The sequence below is a fragment of the Notechis scutatus genome, chromosome 2 (genome assembly GCF_049901735.1).
Source record: "Notechis scutatus isolate UNSWTSFEM ecotype Mainland chromosome 2, rNotScu1.2, whole genome shotgun sequence".
Lineage (NCBI taxonomy): Eukaryota > Metazoa > Chordata > Lepidosauria > Squamata > Elapidae > Notechis > Notechis scutatus.
Genome location: NC_142010.1, coordinates 100,745,866 through 100,767,903, shown reverse-complemented (window position 1 = coordinate 100,767,903; position 22,038 = coordinate 100,745,866). Strand labels below are relative to the sequence as shown.

Below are 22,038 nucleotides of genomic sequence, written 5' to 3'. Positions count from 1 at the left end.
TTTGGTAGCGTATACATGCTTACAATGATATGAAGAAATTTAAAAAAAGGAAGGCCTCATCAAATATGGATCAGGTTGGAATTTAGTTTGCTTGTTTGTTTAAATAATTTATATGCCCCTCCCATTTCACAGCTGTGATTCTGGGCAGCATATCAAGATTAAAACAATCATAACAGTATCAACTAATTATGTCCTGGTTAAACAGTAACTGTAGAAAGAAAAGGATATCACTGCAAAACTCGCTTAACTGACAGCCCCAAATATCTGGAGGAAAAGCCAGGTCTTTAGAGCTCTACAAAAATCTACCAGGGTAAGGGCATCCAGATTTCTTGGCTGGGTACTGTTCCTCAAGGCAAGCTATTAAACTAATTTAATCATATTTGTCATACTTCAGACATCCTCAAGAATTCTAGGCTATCTCTGTAGATCTTGCTCCATTTCTGCTAACATTGGAGATAAATTTAAGTTTATCAGATGAAGGTATTCCAAGAACCATTTTATAAAGATACACAGAACATAATCTAAAATGAAGATCTGTAGTGAAGAGATTTGATCTGTTTGACCCTCTTTCAGGTAACTCTTATGTTGGCTCCAAATCTTCTGAGTGGAGCCCCTATCTTTGTATTGCATTCCCAGCAGCCGGTGCAATGGATGTTGTCTTCTTCTCCTGGGAAAAATTGGACCTTCCAGGTGAGAACAGAACTTGGGCAGAATGTTCTACAGGACAAAGGTGGAGAATATTACATTTGGAACCTCTGAGGAGGAAGCAGCTTTTCCCTGAGCAAATAAAGATGATGAACTAAATCTTAGCCTAAAGGATAGATGGGTAACAAATACATTTTAAATAGTGCTTTAATTAATCCTAAAATCAACGATCATCTATGTTTGTTTGAGCTCAGGATCTTCTTGTATAATAAATTATTATTGTTCCACCATATATATGGGAGAATTGGGTTAGTGAGGTTTCAATAGGATTTTCAGACATGTGGCAAAAGTAGGAGCTGTCCCCCTATCTTCCATCTGGCAGGCAGGCAGAGCCTTAAATTCAAACATTGTCCAGCTTTTTGAATATCTACAACAAGCATCTCCAACCTTTTCGTTTGCCTGGGCCACATTAAGTGAAAAGGAATTGTCTTGGGCTGCATATAAAATAGTTAATGCCAGAGGTGGTATTCAGCAGGTTCTGACCAGTTCTGGAGAACAGGTAGCAGAAATTTTGAGTAGTTCAGAGAACCGACAAATGCCACCTCTGACTGCAGATTTTACAGTCTCCTTCCCCTGCCATGCCCACCAAGCCACGCCCACAGAACCAGTAGTAAAAAAAAAATTGAATCCCACCACTGGTTAATGCGTATAAATAACAAACTTTATTTTTTGATATTTGTTATTGTGATCTTGTGGGGTCATATCACTAGATGTTCAGGGCCACAAGGGGCATGTTGGCTGCAGGCTGGACATGACTGATCTCCGAAATACTTCTTGACCCTCCTGCTTTAGCACATTCCTGTGACTGAAAAATCAGAAGTCTTTCTGATGCTGGAAAAAGTAATTCCAAATACCTGTAGATCTGGGTACTTTCTTTTCTTTTCTTTTCTTTTCTTTGTTGTTGTTGTTGTTGTTGTTGTTGTTTTGTTGCAGCTTTTCACTGTAACTTTTGTCACAGATGTCAAAAAAACTAAAGGGTGTGCCCCCTTTTGCCCCCATTTGTCCTTTCCAATTGTCTGTACCCTCCTTTGCCAGTTCAGATATCTACTATCCCACCCCTGGCTGGCCCCGCCTACTCCACCCCGCCCCTCTCAGGAGTCCCCGCGTGGCCATTTTGGATGCAGGTAAATGCAGGGTGACGTGGAGGCTCGGGAGGGTGAAAAACGGGCCTCCCTGAAGTTTGGGAAGGCCAGAAACAGGCCTGTTTCAGCTTCCAAAGAGCCTCCAGAGCCCGAGGAGGCTGTTTTCGCCCCCCCCCCCCAGAGGCTTGAGGAAAGCCTGGAGAGGGCAAAAAGCCCCGCCCACCATTGTGCAGAGGCTGACTAGGCCATGCCCACCATGGCCACGCCCACCCAGCAACCAGGCAGAGAACCCACACCTGCTAGTAACCGTAGGTTTGAGTGGGCCTGTAAGGCTGAGGTGTAGCTCTTGTCACTGTCTCCCAGATTAAAGTAAAAATGAGAAAAAATCAAAGTAAAAAATCAAAGTAATTTAAGGTCAAGCTTCTTTCCCGTTATCTTTCCCTTGTCTCCAGGTCTCTCTGGGCTCCAGCCTCTCAGCCTCTCAGCCGGTGGCATCTGCCGAGACCGACTTTCCAGATTCTGCAAGAGGCCTGCTTAAGTGGGCACGTAGGAAACATGGAGGGGTCACTTCATTTGCTGAGTATCGTGGAGTCAATACAATCTACACACGCCTGGGGTCTGGTATGGGCCACCCTGAAGCAGAGATGGCTTCAGAATTACATGCTCTTTCTATGGGAGGGTGGGATGTATTAATGCAGGCGGTAAAAGCTGTGGGGTTTGGCAGTGTGATAGAGTAGCAGTGAAATGGGTGCGAGCATGTTGTGTGTGTGTACGGAGTAGGAGGTAGAAAGGAGCTTTGAGTTTAGACCAAAGGGCTTCAGGAAGGAGGAAAACCAGGCTTCTAACCTGAATCAGATGCAAGTATGAACCCATAATTGTGTTAAATGAACAATTTATTATTAAATTAAGTTATTATTAAATGTATAATTATGCTAAAAATTTACAGGTTACAATTTGGTTCATTTTTAGGTGTATCCTATCAGGCATAGAGGTTGAATGTCAATGAAATAAAGAACAGGGGCCACGTGAATTCAACAATGTCAAGTGAAAACCCGTTGCCAACCAAACGAGTGGAGTTGCACTGAAAGGGTCTTTGATGTTAAATTAACAGAAACAGCCAAAGGGTTTTCTTCCTTAGTGAGGGAGATTATATACAGTCTTAATTCTCTTCTTGCCTTCCTCCCTCAATAGGTGGGACTGCCCAGGCAATTTGCAAATTGCATAGGAATTTCCTAACGCCCAAGCACTTTGCCTCTGAACGCCAGCTGCAGCCCCTGAGAATTTGCCAGAATCCTGACCCTCCTCAAGATCTTGAAGTTCACATTATCCTTTCCAAAGGTGTTGCCCCCAGGTATGCACTCAAACCTTGCCCAGAAGGTCTAACATAGATGGGTGGTTGGAAATAACACAGCAATGCCATTTATATTTAGAAGAGGCTGGACTATTATGGAAAGCTGGCAAAGCTTGTTCTCTGGAGTTGGGTGGGGAATGGAAAAGGGGGAGGGGCTATGATAAATTGCATCAAAATGGCTTATCTCGAAGTACCTAAGGTTGAAATAAAAATCACAAACATTGGGAACTGGCTTGCAGATGTAATTCATTTTGGATGTTATGTTGTGGAAACCGTGTGTGCGCGTGTATGTGATATTCAAGGAATCTTAGCCATTCGTTGGAAGCACAGACCTGATTCCATAATTTTTAGCTTGATGGTCTGATATTAAAGGTGGAGGTGGCAGTCTGCTCTCTTCTAGGTCCAGGCTGGCCCATCTGACTGTGGAGCTTCATGCGGTTGGAAGATCTCTACGCCAGGGGCTCCTCTTGATCCTGAAGAGTGAAGGAACTGCCCAATGGATGGTTCGTGTCCACTGTTTCACTGGACAGCTGCATATACTGGTATGGGCAGGATCTGCTATGGCACACTTTAGGCTTCCTGGTGCTCTCTTTCCAGCCAAAAATGCTATGGGTAGATATCTCACATTATTTATCTTCTCATCTGCAAATGTAACTACAATTATTTGCAGAATTAGGCAGCTTCGCCCACCTTTTTGCTAGTCTGTACCATTGATCTCCCTGGCATCAAACGCTACTTCCTTGGCTGGATGTCACTCCGTGTTTGGTAAAGTTATTCCTTATTGCTGAAAGGGAGGGGTTGCTTTTCTACCTAGGAGCACTACCTAAGCACTACAGTACTGTTTGATTCCCTGGCCTGTCTCCCCTTTGAGTTGGCTGTTGCTCTTGACTTCAATGCTCTAAATCAGGGGTGTCAAACTCAAGGTCCACGGGCTGGATCCAGCCTGTAGGGTTGCAAACAGCAAAGGACAGGCTGCAAGCCCTCTGCCAGCGAGAGCTGCAGAAGAGGGACCGCAAGGCTCCTCTGGAGGACAAGGGTTTGGCCCTCTCCCTGGTCTCACTTTCCTCTGCTGGAGACAATGAATTCCCCCCAGCCCTGCCTGAGTCTTAGGTGCCCCTGACAAAAGTGCCATTGAGCTAGCCATGCTCATCCGGCCATACACACACACCTACACACACACACACACACACTGAGGTCATACACAACCCTGATGTGGCCCTCAATGAAATCGGGTTTGACCCCCTGCCCTAAACGTATCCACCTGGACTGTTTTCATTCCAGGCTTCACACCAAGTCACCGTCAGCAACCCAGAAAAGAAGCAGCCTCTCACTGTGATTCAGCAGACATCTCCTGAGCTGGCTAATGCTAGAGATCCTTTGCAATATGCAGCAGAGCAGAAGCTACCAGCATTCACCTCTTACACCGAAGCCGAGCGGGTGAACAGGTTTCTTCTGATTGTTGGACTGAATGGTAGGTAGTTGTTAAAAGGGCTGAGGTGGAAAAAGTATTCGCCAAAGACCAACAAAGGGGAACATCTCAGGATTGTAATGAGAGGGGAATCCTTGGTGGTATGTTTCCAAACTATTCTGTGAATGCGGAGTCCTTAGTGCTCTCTGACCTTGCTTGTTTTCTTGCAGAAGTTTCATTACCCAAACTGTCATCAGTGCTACTAAGGAGTGTGGCACAGCAAATTACACCCCTTACTAGCACTGTCTGGGATTAAACTAAGACCAAGGAGACTGAGGTTGAAGCCCACTGTAATTTGTGTGAAATGATGGAAATTATTATTTGATCTTTTCCCTGCCTTTTACAACTCAAGGCAGAGAACTTACTTGTTAAAGAATATTTTAAAGCTATGTATCAGCTTGATTGTCAATGAGCATGTGATCACATGGCTCAGATTTTATTTGATATTAGAATAGAATATAATTCTTTATTGGCCAAGTGTGACTGGACACACAAGGAATTTGTCTTGGTGCAAATGCTCTCAGTGTACATAAAAGAAAAGATACATTCGTCAAGAGTCAAGAATCATAAGGTACAACACTTAATAATAATCATAGGGTACAATAAGCAATCAACTCATACTAGGAAACAGTCAAAAAATATCATTAGGATACAAGCGACATGTTACAGTCATACAGTCACAAGCGGGAGGGGATGGATGATAAGGGGTGGTGAGAAGATTAATAGTAATAGTAATGAAGACTTTGTAAATAGTTGGACAGTGTTGAGGGAATTATTTGTTTAGCAGAGTGATGGCATTCAGAGAAAAACTGTTCTTGTGTCTAGTTGTTCTGGTGTGCAGTGCTCTATAGCGTTGTTTTGAGGGAAGGAGTTGAAACAGTTTATGTCCGGGATGTGAGGGGTCTGTAAATATTTTCACAGCCCTCTTTTTGTCTCGTGCAGTATACAGATCCTCGATTGAAGGCAGGTTGGTAGTAATTGTTTTTTCTGCAGCCCTAATCTATTAATATCTAAAATAATAATTTAACAATTTGTAAAAAAAATTATATGGATGAACCTTCTGACCAATCCTAGGTTGGCCAGCTATTCAGAGAGCTTTAATGAGAGGAGGGTTGTTCTCTAACTTTGCAATTTTATATTTACTTTTCCAATGTTCAAAGGGCAACCAATATACTGTATTACAAATTTGTGAAAGAAGCCCAAGTCAGGTTTCTCATATTTTGGTGGATTTGAAGCCAGGTAACTATTTGATGGAAAAAAAGATTGCTGTCTGGAACAATTGTGATTAAAATTCATTTTCTAATGCAGATTGTCTAGTAAACTCATCAGTACTGTACTTAGTTTAGATTAAAAAAGAAAGAGGGGGGGGGTTAGTTACTCTTCAAGTTAATGATATTGGAGCCATGGTCTATAGAGGGCGCTGATGGTATGCCAGATAAGAGTTTGCAGATAAATTACATACTGCAGTGAGGGTGCAGCGAGATTAACATGACATATTTATATTAACATAATTGTCCTGGCACTATGTATAGACAGCTCACTCCTGAATATGCTTCTACATATTTTGCTGAGTGTATAAAATATTTCGTGACACTCATGACACACAACTTAATGACCACCTGATTTTACTGTACGGAGAGATGATTCCACCTCTTTGTTCCACTGAGCCTACTGAATCTATAGAGGAGAGAATCATATTATACTGAAACTCAAACCACTATGACTTCAGTAATACAGGAAAGAGTTCACCTACTAACAAGAAGCTGCTGTCTGTTTGTACTCTTATCTCACGTGGGTTTTGCCTCCCACCCTTCTCTCTTTGCAGAGGCCATTCCTGGTCCTCCAGATAATCATGAACTCTTTGGGCCTATGTTCTTGTCTCCCTCCAAACTTGGAGTCGGGAGACAGCACTTTCCAGAGACTGTCACCGTAGGCTGGGAAGCGAAGCAGAAGGAAGAGGGCGGTTCTGTTCTCGCTACCTTGCCTGCCCCTGAAACAGACAAAGTTGGATCTGATTTATGCTATGGGATCCAGAACCTCATGCCTGAAAAGAAGGATATAAAGGAAGTAAGTAAACTGGCTGAGATGGTTCCAGGCTTGGAGAGAGAACAGGTTTCCTAGAATAAGATTTCATGTGGAAGGGTGAATGGGCAGACCTTCACCTGCCACCAAGAACACCATTTGTAAGAGATGGCATGAACACAGGAAGCTATTTCAAAGAGTGATGCAACTGGCCAGCTGAACCTTTGTTGGAAGGAATGGCTGAATAGAATGAGTAAACAGCTACTTTATGAGAAAGTGCCAGGTCTTTGCTGAAACAAAGCTACTACACAACCAGGCACAAAGAAGTAATCTTAGCGCACACTGCAATAAATTTCTGGTCTGATTGCTAAAGAACACTTCACATGAAATCTTTTAAGCCTTAGCTTGCATGCTTGGTGATTTTCTGTTCCAACAATACTTCTTGCCCTGCTTGACAATAGCAGTTAAGTATATGGAGGTGGTTGACGGACCAGTAGAAGACCCCATCTCCCCCACCCTCATACATTATTTTTTTACAGTTGTATTGCTTTTATATGTTGTAAGCCTTGCAGCCAGATGAGCAGCAAACAAATTTAATAAATAAACAAGTAGAATACGAGAGCCAAGGTTTCTCCCAGGTTTGTCACCCAAGAGTCTTTTTAAATCAGAGATCCCCATGGACCAGCACCGGGCCACAGCATGCCAGAAACCGGGCTGCACAAACAAGGTGGAGCCCGATCTGCAGGATGCAGGCAGCATGGGAACCACGCCCCCTCTGGGCTGCGGGAAAACACCTCTCCCCAGAACTGGTCCCTAGTGGCCAAATGGTTCCGGGCCACTGTTGAAAATGGAGGAATTGAACCAAATGCCTTCTCCACCCCAGAATTCTACCATTTGGAAGCAGCGTTTCACTGATGAGTTATGTTTTCATTAGTGCAACATACACAGCATCAGATACAATCAGTCCTAGGGCTCTTCCATGCTGCTTACCTCCACCGCTGAATCCAGCTGGAGATGACAAGAAATTGCTGTAACAATTTCAATTTGTCCTTTAGTTTTGACAACAATACTGGCCAAGTGTTTTGTCTCAATAACAGTTTCCAGAGTGCCTGATTGCTGTCCACCCCTGATGCTTTATCCCTCTGGGCCAGGCAAACAAGTGCCAATCAGTCATAGGACGCTCTTGAGAAAGACCTTTCGTATGAGCCTTCTCCACTGACTCCACCAATAGGCATCTTCCTTTTTTTTTGTATCTACTGTATCCCTGTTACTTGGGTTAGAATGGGAAACCGGCAGATTTTTAAAATCAAATTCACCTGAGAAAGGAAAGGAAAGGAGGGAGGGAGGGAGGGAGATACTGCTAGTAGTCCACTGCTGAACTTGCTTTGGAAAAAGTTACAGCATTTCCTTTCCCTTTCAAACGTCATTGGTCTTTCCTGAAGAGCTATGGCTTACCCTGACTGTTGGTATACCAATGGCACAAACTGATAGCAAACAGACTGGGGCTTCAGTGTACTACTTATCTGAGATTTAGAAAAAAATAAAGCATGTTGACATTCAGACTTTATGTGGGCAAAAATGATGCAGTTGGTCTCTGATTCTTAAAATTCAACTCTTGTGCCAAATATAAGCCTCTTTTTTTCCTTATGTTTCCCTTGTCTTTTCTACTTCAACCCAGGCATTTTCCTCAGAAGGCAAAAAGTTACCACACCATCCTTTTCACCATGTCCTGCTCAGCCTAGAAGTGTCCAGCTCTGAGGCTTTTGTCAAGCAACCAGGATTCTGTATCGTCTCTGCCAACAGCCGGGTCTTTGTGGAAGTAATACTGATATTCAGTTTGAAAAAAAAATATTGACTTTTGGTGCAAAAATTCAAATTTCATGTCCCTTAAATAGTGCAAGGCCACTTTACATTTCCAAGTTGTCTTATTTCAGGGGTTGTGGCCAGCAGTCCCGGCATCTCTCACCTTAACTAGGCCAAAGTCTGCTTACTTCTTTTAAAGTACCAGTTTAAATACTACTTGAGATGATGGGTTTCAAAATCCTACATATCTAGAGGATGTCAGTTTTGGAATGTTTGACTCTTTCCCCCAAAACTCAGGAAAGAAGAACTCAAAGACTATGTTAATTAGACACTACTTCTAGGCTCCTTCAAGGATTGGTCAATTGAGTGAATATTGTTTTTCTTTCTGGTAGCAGTTATGGAAGAGGAAGTGAGTTTTCAGGTTGGGTATCCCCTATTGGAAAGCCTTCAGTAAATGGGCCTTCATTTTGCCAAACATGGTTGTTGAGACTGCCCAGTTTTTACAAGGAAATAGTACAAACTGTTAGTTGGCCAGGGAGCATTTTTGGGAGAGTTTTTTTAGGACCAGCGGTGGGATTTAAATGTTTTTATTACCGGTTCTGTGGGTGTGGCTTGGTGGGTGTGGCGCAGCTTGGAGGGCATAGCTTGGCTTGGTGGGCATGGCGTGGCTTGGTAGGCGTGGCATAATGTAACATCTCCATTCCCACCCCACTCCAGGGAAAGGATACTGTAAAATCCCCATTCCCTCCCCACCCTACTAACCTGCTTTCCAGCTTCATTCTCCTGTGCAGGGCAACAAAAGAAGGTTCAGCCAGTCAACTGGGACTCGGAAGGCAGAGAATGGATGGGGGTGGGGCCAGTCAGAGGTAGTATTTGCCAGTTCACTGAACTACTCAAAAGTTCCACTACTGGTTCTCCAGAACTGGTCAGAACCTGCTGAATACCACCTCTGAAAACAACTACATCCATGTTTATGATAACCATCAAGAAAAATCCGTATGGTTGAATATATTTGGGCTCCAGCCCCCGCAGGTAGACCCCCCCATGATGCTTCCTCTGTTCCTTACTCCATTCCAGATCAAGCATTTGGATTTGCTAATTCTGTGGTGGGGTGTTTGGGTTTTCTTTTTGTCCTCTAGGCATCTTTGGTCACATTTCACTTCTGTCTTGGCTTCACCATCCAACAATGCTTCATCTCTGCCTCTTCGGATTCTTCAGTGATATCTTCACACCTGCTTATCCAGCATGGCTGTGCAGCTGATTCCCATGTCAACCTGTTAGCACCTCAACAGGCAGTTCAGGACCAGACATCGCGCCCAAGATACCACCATCGCCAACGCCTGAGTTTTGTACTCCAGCCTCGCTCCAATGACTCCATTCATTTCTTGCATTGCCGCCTGATGCTCTGCAGCAGGGAACCTCAGGACTCTGGCAAAACTAGCGGTTCAATCCCCAAGGTCTCTATAGCCTTTTAGAGCAGGGAAATGGGCTTTTAACAGTTGTCCAGCAGCTCTGTGCAAAGGCTCACTTTCTGCCTCTGGTGCCGTCCTGACATAAGATGTCTTAGGTCAGACTACTCGTCAAGCTTTGGGTTGACCATTTGGATAGACAGGGTATCAGACACCCATGTTTCTTCCACCTTTCTTGGGAGTTTTTGTACACAAATCAGGTGCTCAATCACTGAGCTACGGCGTGTGTTTTGTCCAAAGGGTGGAAAAGCAGTGCTAAAGAACTGGGAACCTGGGGACCTGGGGACCAGGCAAAAGGGAAGCTTCTTAATTTATCTCAGATGAGTTTCTGCACAGAATTGCTTAATGTGACTTATTTGGGAAATTAGATGCATGATCTTATTGGAAAAGATAGTGGTATTTGGTTCAGACTTCTTCCCCTCGCAAAGGAAAAACTCTCTGAGACAGATTTTTGTTTCAGTGCCAGTTTGGGAACAAAGCCTGCAGGAGAGAAGAGCCAGCCAGTGGGGACTTCCAGCGTACCATCACAAAGCCCATCATGGTGACCATGGAAACTCCACTCAGACCTGCTTCTCCTAGTCTGGAGCCAGGTAGGCGCTTGGCCGTTGGCTTTGGAGAATGGTATCCCTCGCTCCGAAGAGATTTCAGTGCCTGCATTTGGGCAAGACAGTCTGTGCAGTCAGTCTAGTGGTGGGATTCAAATGTTTTTACTACCGGTTCTGTGGGTGTGGCTTGGTGGGCGTGGCATGGCTTGGTGGGCGTGGCTTGGTGGGCGTGGCAGGGGAAGAAAACTGTAAAATCTCCATTCCCATCCCACTCCAGGGGAAGAATACTGCAAAATCTCCATTTCCTCCCCACTCCTGGGGGAAGGTAACCACCGGTTCTCCAAACTACTCAAAATTTCTCCTACTGGTTTCTCCGGAACTGGTCAGAACCTGCTGAATACCACCTCTGGTGCAGTCCCTTTCCAGGATATGAATGAAAATCCAGGGATATATGACACTTTTTTGTGCATCTTCTCACCTCTTGTTATGGGCAACATTTTTTGCCTATTACTTACTAGTTGTCTATTTTATTACATAGCAGTGATTGGGTGGGCCAATGTAACTCAAAAATATGCAGTTGTTTTATGGAAGCCATTTCCAGATTATGTTTTTGTCAGCCTCTCCCTCCTTGACTCTTACATTCTTTGCCATAGATAATTCCTTGGCTAACCGACAAGGAAAAGCAAAGGATGCCAGAAAGTTGCATAAGGCACAGCAAGTTCTGAGTGAGTATGTGCTGAGGTCTTATTTCTTTAAGCATGTTTCCTGGGATACGGAGAATAGAGTCAGGTCTGAATCTGAATGCAGTCTCCTCTTCTAGAAGAGGTCCCAGGGCTTTTTCCATAGCTCAGTTAAAATGCTCTACTCCCATCTGTGATAACAGCAGATAAGCCTTGCTGTTCCCATTGCTGTTCCCCATTGCATCTAACCATGGCTTGAAGCCCAGAGGACAATGTCATTTCCCACACAAAGAAGACCACCCTTCTCGCACTTTCTCAGTGTCACCAGCTGACAGGAAAAGCATTTGCCAATCACAGTACTATCACAACTGGCAATTATTTTGACAAATGGCTACACTACAGGTTTAACTATGTGCCAGAGCTTCCTTCTCTTCCATTTGTTGCCTCTCCCAGAGTGGAGATCACCCAAGCAGGGTGATTGGGATGAGGGGCTGTTTTATCTGCTGGTTTTCCTAGCCAATCCTCAGGCTTAGATCAAGCAAACTACAGACAGTTGTAGAAAGTCACTTATGCAAGCTAATTCTAACACAACTCAGCATGTTAGACTTACAACAGACTTGTAGCTGTTGTTTGCTCTGCTATTGTACCATGCATGGTTAGGGGCTGTGCTGTGAAGCCGTAGAGAAAGAGAACAATTTCTCTCACATATTTCATCTTGTAGTTCCCCATCACTGCTGAGCAAGTCCAATTCAGGCAGATTCAGGTCTCTGAACTGAGGATTAAGAATTAATAAAAAAGAAAAAAAGACACCAGACTGATCCTGCCTTCCTGTGGTTCACCTGATAGACCTATCAATAAGATGGTCAACCAAATACATGAGACTGTACCCATGACTGTCATGGTGTTTTTGCTGCTTACAGGACAAAACACTGCTTTAATATCAGAACATCTAAGGATGACCTTAAGCAGCCCCAGATATGAGTTGGACACAAAGTGAAGGCAAATGTCTTGTGAATATAGCAAAAGAAGCAAGGAGAGGAGGGGTGGCGGCACATCAGTATCATGAAAGGCTCAAATATGGCCAGATCAATGACTCCTCCTACAATGTTTTTCTACTTCTTCAAGGCATATACATCTGGCTCTATTTCCAGAATAGTGCAAAAGAAAAAAGAAAAGAAAGAAAGCTTCCACTTGTTTAACAATATGATTCCAGTTACTTGTCATTAGGGATGTGCAAAACTTACTGATTCAGGAACAGACTGTACTGAATCTCCTCCCGATCACTCTCTAGGTATCTCCCGTGACAGAATGTCCAAGGTTATCCAATTTGTTCTTGTCATGTTGACCCCAGTTGCATGAATCACACACATAAGCAGGGACATAGAGTCTAAAAGACATTGCTATTAGAAATTTAGCTGTCGTTTGGGGGAGAGGTGAAAGACAAAAATTGACAAGAACATGGAAGCACTGTCCATCACAGGAGAAGTTATAACACACCTAGATGACAATGGAGTTCAAAGGACACTTCAAAGACTTCTGAAGAAATATTTGATGGTTGGGATTCCAGGGGAAAAGACAGTGGGGGCGAGGTGAGTTATGATCATAAGATCCCAGAGAGAAGGAAAGAAGAGAGCAGAGAATAACAGAAGATAAAGCAGCTGAAAACTCTTTGTCTCTATAATGTTATCTATAAGTCCTCTTTAATGTTACAATGAGTTACCCAGGACAGGAAGGAAGAAGAGAATTGTTTAAAACCTGTTTAGTTATCTGAAAGTTAAAAAAAACTCTCTCAAGGAGGAAGGAAATAAATATAAACAAAGTTAGATCTATTAATGAGGGAGAAAATGAAAGGAAGAGCTTAGAGATAAACAGTGAAGAATATACAATAGCAATAGATTGATACTGCTCCATAGTGCTTTACAGAACACGTCAGCTGTTTTCAGAGTCAGCAAATTGACCCCACCAATCTGGGTCATTTTACCAACCTCAGAAAGATGGAAGGCTGAGTCAACCTTGAGCCAGTCAGGATCAAACTCCTGGCTGTGGGCAGAATTAGCTTGCAATATTCCATTCTAACCACTCTGCCACCAGGGCTCATAATATTTAAGAAAAAGCAGAACTGCAAAAATAACAGGAGCAACAGTAAAATAAAGAGAATTCTGAAATATAAATTCACTATAAACAACACTTCTGGCAGTTCCAAACAACTTAAGACACCTATTTAATTTGTAAATAGCCTGTTAATAAAAGTAGCGATTTCACTGGATTGAATTGCACACACAGCCTGGTTTTGTTGCCATTCCAAAATGTCTGTATGCAGAGAAAGAACCAGATATTCCAAAGTTCTCCGGAACATATACAAATGGGTTTTGTATACACTTAATTATCATACTGGAAAATATTAGCTGGCTTATAATTCTTTAATTCAAAGTATATGCATTATTTGCCAGGTATCCCAAAGTAACATAGCTCCAACTCTGAAATCTGCCCAACTTTGATCTAATGAGTTTGAAATAAGATGATTCTTCTGCAAGATTTAGAACAATCTTCCTCTTTGTTTCAAGAAATGAACTAAAATGAATGGAATCTTGATTTTAGGGTTTCCTTTTCTTACAATCTTTAATTTTTGGGACTTGTGTCATATTTTGCAACTGGTTTTATTGGGCAAAGGGAACAAGACTTCTCAATTCCATGTATTTCCAACTTTTCTGCAGCTACTCCTCCCCCAGTTCTGGAGCTCCCAGCTGTCATTGGCATAGCCTTTTCTGCATTCATCATTGGCATCTCCCTCGCTGGTGGCCTCTGGTTCATTCATTCTCAGACGCGTATGTAGAAGGACAGTTTTCAATGCTATTCCTAACATTATTCCATGTTTCTTCTGGTTGCTGCCAAAGTCTGCGACAAAAAGTATCACAGTAGACCAGATAAAGGGCTTATTAGTTCAACCTGGTGTTTCCCAGAATGGTCAACCAGAGGACAATGAAGGCCCATTAAGGGTTAAGTTTAAATGAACACTATTACATCCATACCCCTCTGACGGGAACTTCCAGACAATATTTTTTATGAGCTGAATAGTATTATAAATACAGGAGATCCATTCCTAGTTTCTCTACATAATTTTATACAACTCTACTATTTCTTTGCTATTATTAGTATTGAAAAGCCAAAACATAAACATTTTCCCTATAGAAATAGCTCCAGCTCTTGGCTTTTTTGGTGATGCGTTTATCAGAATTTTAGGGAGTAGACTAAATGTAATTGTATTCTAGATTTGTAGAAAAAAATGAATCCCAATATAGATTATATATATTTTATGGCTGCTGCATATGATTGATGTTTCAAGCTCTTAGAATTGAGATGACAGATAGGAAAGGTGTCCCCGGAATTGCAATAATCTTACAACCCTGATTATGAAGCTGCAACATTTGTTTCCTGGTGTATCCTCAATATCAATCTACATAAATTCCTCAAGAAGCTCTAATGCAGGGGTGTCCAACCTTGGCAACTTTAAGACTTGTGGACTTCAGCTCCCAGAATTCTGGGAGTTGAAGTCCACAAGTCTTAAAGTTGCCAAGGTTGGACACCTCTGCTCTAATGAGACATATTTTCAAATGCTTTTAGAAAGTCTATCCATTGGTTCAAACAGAACTGAATAAATTAAATATTGTTCAATATAAAAATTTAAGATACTGTTAAGCTATTTAACTAAAACTAAGTAGAAATCCAATAATAGTTTTACTGTCATGTAAAAAAATATACTTTATTATAACCAGAGACCAGGCAGATTAAATACTTATCAATACTAAACAATAAAATAATAGTAATCTCATTAAAGAATTAAAAGGATGCCCCTGCTTCATATGTAACTATTCACATGCATAGCAACCTAAAACCACTCCAAGACATTCAAGATAAAAATTAAATTGTAACTGACAAGCAGTCAATTGGCCAGTTTACAGAGGTAGGTTAAAAGTTAGTCCTTGATTTATGACCACAATTGAGCCAAAATTTTATGTTGCTTAGTGAAACAGTTGAGTTTTGCCCCATTTTGAGACTTTTCTTGCCACAGTTGTTAAGTGAGTCACTGCAGTTAACTTAGTAACTTGGTTGTTAAGTCAATCTGGCTTCCCGGATGACTTTGCTTGTCAGGTCACAAAAAATTACCTCAGGACACTGCAGCTGTCATAAATATGAATCTGTTGCCAAGGATCAAATTGTGATATGAAATGGGGAGGCTGCAATGGTTGTGTGAAAAATGGTCATAAGCCACCTTTTTTCAGTGCTGTTGTAACTTTGATCACCAAATGAATGGTTGTAAGTTGAGGACTACCTGTATTTCACGTCCCACTATCATCACACAAAATGTTGCAACATTTTTGTCCAAATGCAGGAGCAAATGGCTTTGACCAGTTTGGAGGATAGAGCAGAAAAGGTGTGATGTAGTTCATGCAATAATCATTGGACAGGTCCCAGCAGTTTTCTTGGCAATATCTTTCAGAAGTGGTTTGCCCTTACCTTCTTCCTAGAGCTGAGAGAGAGTGAATGACTCAAGGCCACCCAGCTGGCTTTGCCATAGGGTTCAGTGCTGTCTCATTTCCTCTTTAACAGCTATAGGAAAGCCACAGTCATCCATTGGTTGGGTTGAAGCGTCATTAGTATGCTGATGACATCCAGCTATGTACACCTGGACTGAGTCATGCCATGGAGTGATACTGTAGAGTGTCATCTCATGTGTGATGCAATGGCTACCTGAGTGAGGCCATGGGGGTTCCATCTTGGTGCTCTGGGATCTGGATGAGGAAAAACCAGACTCAATTGTGTAAGACCAAATGTTTTGGACTGTAGGGCCTCCAGGTTCCAGGGACCTTTTATCTTTGGTTCTAGAGAAAGTTGCACTGTCCCATATAGACCTTGTGCCTAGACTGGAGTCCTGTTGGACTCATGGCTCTTCCTCAAATAGCAGGTTGCACTGTGGCCAGAAGGCTCTTTGTAAAACTTTGTGTGATGTGCCAATTGCACCTGTTCCTGGATTGGGAGGTCCTGCTCACAGCCATTTATGCCTTTGTCGCCTCCCGTTTGGATTACTGAAAGGGGTCCTACATGGGGGTACTCTTGAAGAGTATTCTGGAAGCTTCATCTGGAGCAAAATGTCCCATTGTAAATGCACAGGAGGGATATGTGATGGGTTCCATCTCCAAAGGAGTTCCATCTGGCAGGACAGACCTAGGCAGTGGGCCTACCACCTCCTGGAACATCATCCCTGAGGTGAGATTAGCCCCATCTCTGTTAGCTTTCCAGAAGTCCCTTTTTTCACCAGCTTTGGGGATCCCAGGTGGCTGAATAAGATTGAGTGTGGTTTGTTCTCTCACTTTCTAGGGTTTTATCTATTTATTTTAGTTTTAATTGACTGCTAGGGAGTTTTTAACTGTTGTGGTGGTTTATGCTGCCCAAAGTCATGTTTGTGAGATTGGTAGCTATATGCAAGTAGTCCTTGACTTATGACTGTAATGGAGGCTGCCCATAATGGTCATAAGTTGTACTGGTTGTTAAGAAAGACATTGTGATCCCCTCACTTAGCAACCACAATTTCTCACCTCCCTATTTTGGTCATTAAGCGATTGTGAAAGTTGTTAAACAGAGCATGGGATTTTTATATATCACCCCATAGTGCTTTACAGATTAATCTCCAAGCAGATTACAATGTCAGCATATTGCCCTCAACAGTCTGGGTCCACATTTTAGCGACCTCGGAAGGATGGAAGATCTTGAGCATGTCAAGATCAAACTCCTGACTGTGGGCACAGTTAGCCTGCATTCTAGCCACTTTGCACCAAGGCTCAATGTTATCTCCTGTGAGAACTATCTGCCTTCCTGAAAAATGTAACTTCAATCACAAATTGCTTTTCAACATCTTTCTTTTAATGCATTCAAGTATCGTTTATTGTAAGTCTTGATGCTATTAGCAATAAACTTTTGAAAAATCATTTTCAGAAACTGTTACTTTCTTGCATGATCCTCCTCCTCCTTTTCCTTCCATCTTCCTCCACCTCCCACATAAATGTGTGTCCATTTTGGTAATCCTTGTTTTGATAAATATCTATTTTCAAAAAGAAGCCTTTTTTCCCTAAAAAGACCCCTTAACAATGCTTAATACCTATGCTGTATTGACCACTTTGGGGACTATACATAACAATATCATAATAATCAAATTGATGCAGTGGTGAAGGTCTTGATCTAGAAACTAGGTTGCTGTGAATACTAGTCCTTCCTTAGGCATAAAAGCCAGCGGGGTGACTTTGGGCCAGTCTGCTTTGAATTGTACAAAATAAATGTGGGATATAAATCTTGATAATTTTAGCTGAATTTCCATTATCATGGATTTGAACTCACCCCTCCACCCCAAAACCCTTCTGGAAAAGTTTGATCCACTTAAATTTCCCATCACGTTGTCTCTTATATTGGCTGTACAATTATTGTACATGATGCTTTAACAAGGCCTGAGATTCAACACAGAAAGTGGGGTGGGGTGGGGACTGGAAAGAAACCAAATTATGTACTTAGGCTTAGGTATAGTAAGAGTAATGAATTAAAGTGTTAAAATGGAGAACAAATAATTGCAGTTTTATTAACGGAATGATCAGGGCAAGGAAACATGGCATTTAGGTGAGATCTATAGTTAAAATTACTCAGCCTCTGCCACATTTCACTTTTATAATGGACTACAGAATGTTATTTTATAATAGACAATATGGCATAATGCTTTCTGTGCATAAGTGTAATTTTCAAATCAAATGCTCATCATGAAGAAAAGACAACTAAAATGACACAAAGTAGAGATCAGAAACTGGAATTAAATCTATGGGATACTGAAATCCATGGCCCTTTTCTTTTTTCAAATTTTTTAGTAGATACTTTATATCCTTTTCCATGTCTTTTGCCCAGGAAATAAAATTAGTTCTAAATATTAAAAGTTTCATATGTTACCACTGTCTTTGAATTCTTAGGTAAGAGGGCTGTCAGAAAGAAGGCCCAGCTTGCAAATGAGAAAGGTAAGCTAATCAGCCTTGGTAACTGTATTTTTTGGTACTTGATTCCCAGTTTCAAAAAATAACTGAACTCTGCATGTGAAGAAAGCCAACCCATCAATTTTATTGACTTCATATATCCCTGGAGCATTTTCCCCAAAGTATTATGGGAGTTGTAATTCAGTAAGGATGCACAGATCTCTAGCTTCTCTCCCCTCACACAAGATAGTCTTGTTCACTCTTAAGAGCCGTGGTGGTGCAGTGGTTAGAATGCAGTACTGCAAGCTACTTCTGCTGACTGCCGGCTGCTGGCATTTTGGCAGTTTTGAGTCTCACCAGGCTCAAGGTTGACTCAGCCTTCCATCCTTCCGAGGTGGGTAAAATGAGGACCCAGATTGTTGGGGGCAATATGCTAACTCTGTAAACTACTTAGAGAGGGCTGTAAAGCACTGTAAAGCAGTATATATAAAGTCCAAGTACTATTGCTTCCATGGTAATCCCTAGTTTGGCTTGACCACCTCAAAATGCAGTTTTCTCTGTCCAAGCGCTCTTCAGATATTTCAGTGAATTACTTTGTGCAAAAGCTCCTGTTCACTGCTTCTGAGGACTGTTGCACATTTCAGCTAATTTTGTTTGACTTCATATGTAACAGTAAGAAGCTGGAGTTACACATAGATGCTCATAAATAAACACAGAACAAATAGTAGAAGGCAAGTTTGCCCATTTGTGGAAGAGGCAATCATCCCATATTGAAAGCAAGCAAGCAGAAGGGATTGCTGGAGAAAGAAAAAGAATGACACGTTTATATTTTATTGCATTTTACCTACCAGCTCCTGAAGAAACAGCTGTTTCCACTACTCTGGATGTTTCCTCCGCTTTGAATGTAAACAGCCCTACAGATAGTTTCCTGCCCTAGAAGCCTCTCCTGAAACACAGGTAGCTGAATTTGTGAAAGTTCGTGGGAAAATGTGACTGGGATACAATGGTGACAAAAGCAATGAAACCCAACTCTTTTGTCAGATGATACATATGTGGAACTGTCTTTAATTTTCATTAAAATATTACTTATTCCATGGTTTTGGTTGAGAATGAAGAACTCTTGAGCAAGTGTTAGATTGACAATGAAGACATTTACAAGTGACTGGTCCTGCAGCAGCTGCAGCCATCTACTTTTCATTGCCTGAAACTTTATTTTAAAAAATTGGGTGAGTGCCATAAGAATCTGGCATTTCCAAACTATATGGCATACTAGGTTCAATTTCCTGTGCCACTGAACTAAAATGGGCAGCCCTGGGCAAGACCAAACATGCACTAACCGTAATAACCGAATAGAACCGAAACTGCTAAGACATATTGTATGTTGTATTTGTGATTGCTTTACAGTATAAATCTCAAAAATAGTGAACACAGGCTGTTGGTCTGAGTTCTGAGCTTGGCAATTTGGTTGCAAACGTTTGTCACCATTCGAGGAGACTCGTCAGTGCACACTGAGGATGTCTCCTTGAATGGTGATGCAATGTTTGCAATCAAATTGCCAAGCTCGGAGCTCAAACCAGCAGTCTAGCTACCAACCCAAGCTACTAATATTCAAACACATTTCACAGTGAACACAGCTGGTGACTATAAAGCAGCATGTACTACAAGCACTGTTTCCACCTGTTGCAAAAGGCAGTCCTACCACAGTCTGTGATAGATTATGGCTAAAGACATGGTGGGCAATAAAGTTGATTAGTATGTTAGCCTGCAAACCAGCCACCTCACCAATTACAGGTAGTCCTCAACTTACAACAGTTCATTTACTGACTGTTCAAAGTTAGGCACTGAAAAAAGTGACTTATGATCATTTTTCACACTTATGACAATTGAAGCATCCCCATGGTCACGTGTGTGATGACCCAGGGTGGGATATAAAACTAACACAGTCACAGAAAACAGGTGGAGCCCCTTTTATTCCTTCACTTTGCTTCCAAGCTCCGAATATTCTTGACAGAAGACAAAAAACTCCCACACAAACAGTTACAAGAAGGGAAAAAGTAATACAAACCAGGCAAGATAAGGGCTGGAGGATGTCCACAGATAACATACACTGGGAAGGACGCCAAACTCAGAGAGGAACTATAAACTAGAGATATTTCCACACTTTGTTTCCAGCGTTCGCCTGTACGCATGTCAGTCCTCTTATTCAGTTGTCACAGCTGCAGCCCATGAAGAGGATCAAGGCCCTCTCCTCCAGAGTAGACCTCGACTCTCCCTTATCCTCTCCTCCCTGGGTGCCCTAGGATGGATAGGGGATGGGCCCGGGTCCTCCTCTGACTGCCCAGCCAGCCTCTGCCCCTCCCCAACCTCCTCTACAACTTCCAGAGCCACACTTTCACTCCCTGTCGGCTGTTCCTCCTCTCCCTCAGTCAGTCTCCACCAGAGGCATGACAACGTGATCAGAATTCAGATGCTTGGCAACTGTATCACACTTGTGACTGTTGCAGTGTCCTGGGGTCATGTGGTCCCCTTTTGCAACCTACTGACAAGCAATGTCAATGGGGATTCCAGATTCACTTCACAATTGTGTTACTAACTTAACAAATGCAATTAGTCACTTAACAAATATGGCAAGAAAAGTTGTAAATGGGGCCAATTCACTTACAAATGTTTCACTTATCAAACTTTGGGCTCAATTGTGGTCGTAGCTGGAAGACTACCTGTATGGAAAGAGACAGTAAGGAGCTGCATAGCAGCTGTAAAATTTATCCCAGTTAGTTGTATAAAATTGTTGCTTTTGTATTACTGGGCTAAAGGACATGCAAAAAAAAAACTGCAGAGGAGAACATGAAAATCGTAACAGGATGGTTAGAAGTACAGAAACCATTTTTCTATCCACTTTTTTTAAAAAAATCTTTCACAGATTCCAGGATGAATTTGCAAGCTTCTAAAAACCTACCAGCATTCTCCCTCTATTACAAGTGGAAGCTTCAGTGTCTTTTTCTGTCCTTGAGTTGGTGCTTGATGCTCCAGCTTTAATAAGTAAATGAGCAGCAGGAAGCTTTTTCACGATGGAACAAGGTGGAAGACTAGAAAGCTGTGTCTCTTCGTTGAAGTGTGCCTCCTCTCTCCTACTGGACCATCAGCAAAAGGAACTGCCCTGCTTGAGTCTGTGCTGAAATATCTACATTCCTCTATTGTGCCAGATGTGCTGCTGCTGTTATATGTGTGGAAATAGTCAATTAAACGCATTGGGAGAAATGATAGATCAGGGAACATTTAATAATTCCTACCGAGTGTTATCTGGCTGTGTTTTCCTTTGTAACTGATATATTTACATGAAATGCCCTATCCAACAAATAAACTATTTTAGATCTTAATGTATTGATCCAGTAACCAAGTGTACTAAGAAAAGGCTGAATTTCCACAATATGTTAAATTATTGCCTACCCACAATCATAACCCAGAATCTTACACCATTTCTTGATTAAATTAATTCATAAAATATAACGATATTTATCTTACATATTTATAATATATATTATAACATTATAAAATATAAACTAAACCAGCTTCAAAAGTTTTAAAAGAAGCAAACAGCAAAAGCTTGAAAATGAGAAACGTTTGAGATTACGTTTGTCATAACGGGAATTTTGTTAGTGATAATGCAAATGATACCGTTTCCTATTAAACCTCTGAGCAGACTAGCAAAAAAAAGCATTGTGACTCTTCCAGGAGCAACAGTATTTTTTTCACACTTTATGCTATTATTTGGAAATGCCACTCATTTGATCCACTATAACGTAACATATGCTTTGCTTGCAAACCCCTGTTTGGTGGTCAAGTAATTAATAGAGGGTAGCTGTTGACTTACCTCAATTGGAACCAGAATTCCCATTGCTAAGCAAGGTG

General features: G+C 41.9%; 1 protein-coding gene across 5 annotated transcripts in view; it reads left to right on the top strand.

Moving 5' to 3' along the window:
* The window catches only part of LOC113418237 (transforming growth factor beta receptor type 3-like), a 32,301-nt gene extending 10,797 nt beyond the window's left edge, over positions 1-21,504 (top strand). For 2 of the 5 annotated variants that reach the window (XM_087955563.1, XM_087955560.1), the window contains 14 exons: positions 574-690; positions 2,240-2,408; positions 2,979-3,138; positions 3,524-3,680; positions 4,420-4,609; positions 6,432-6,673; positions 8,307-8,447; positions 9,571-9,888; positions 10,361-10,490; positions 11,099-11,170; positions 13,840-13,950; positions 18,130-18,174; positions 18,981-19,086; positions 21,050-21,504. In XM_087955563.1, the coding sequence (XP_087811689.1) occupies positions 583-690; positions 2,240-2,408; positions 2,979-3,138; positions 3,524-3,680; positions 4,420-4,609; positions 6,432-6,673; positions 8,307-8,447; positions 9,571-9,888; positions 10,361-10,490; positions 11,099-11,170; positions 13,840-13,950; positions 18,130-18,174; positions 18,981-19,066 (1,929 nt within the window). In that variant the 5' untranslated portion in view covers positions 574-582 and the 3' untranslated portion in view covers positions 19,067-19,086; positions 21,050-21,504. The remainder of the gene's footprint in view (positions 1-573; positions 691-2,239; positions 2,409-2,978; positions 3,139-3,523; positions 3,681-4,419; positions 4,610-6,431; positions 6,674-8,306; positions 8,448-9,570; positions 9,889-10,360; positions 10,491-11,098; positions 11,171-13,839; positions 13,951-18,129; positions 18,175-18,980; positions 19,087-21,049) is intronic. The other 3 variants (XM_026677020.2, XM_087955562.1, XM_087955561.1) reach the window with 3 other exon arrangements.
* The last annotated feature ends 534 nt before the right edge of the window (positions 21,505-22,038 follow it).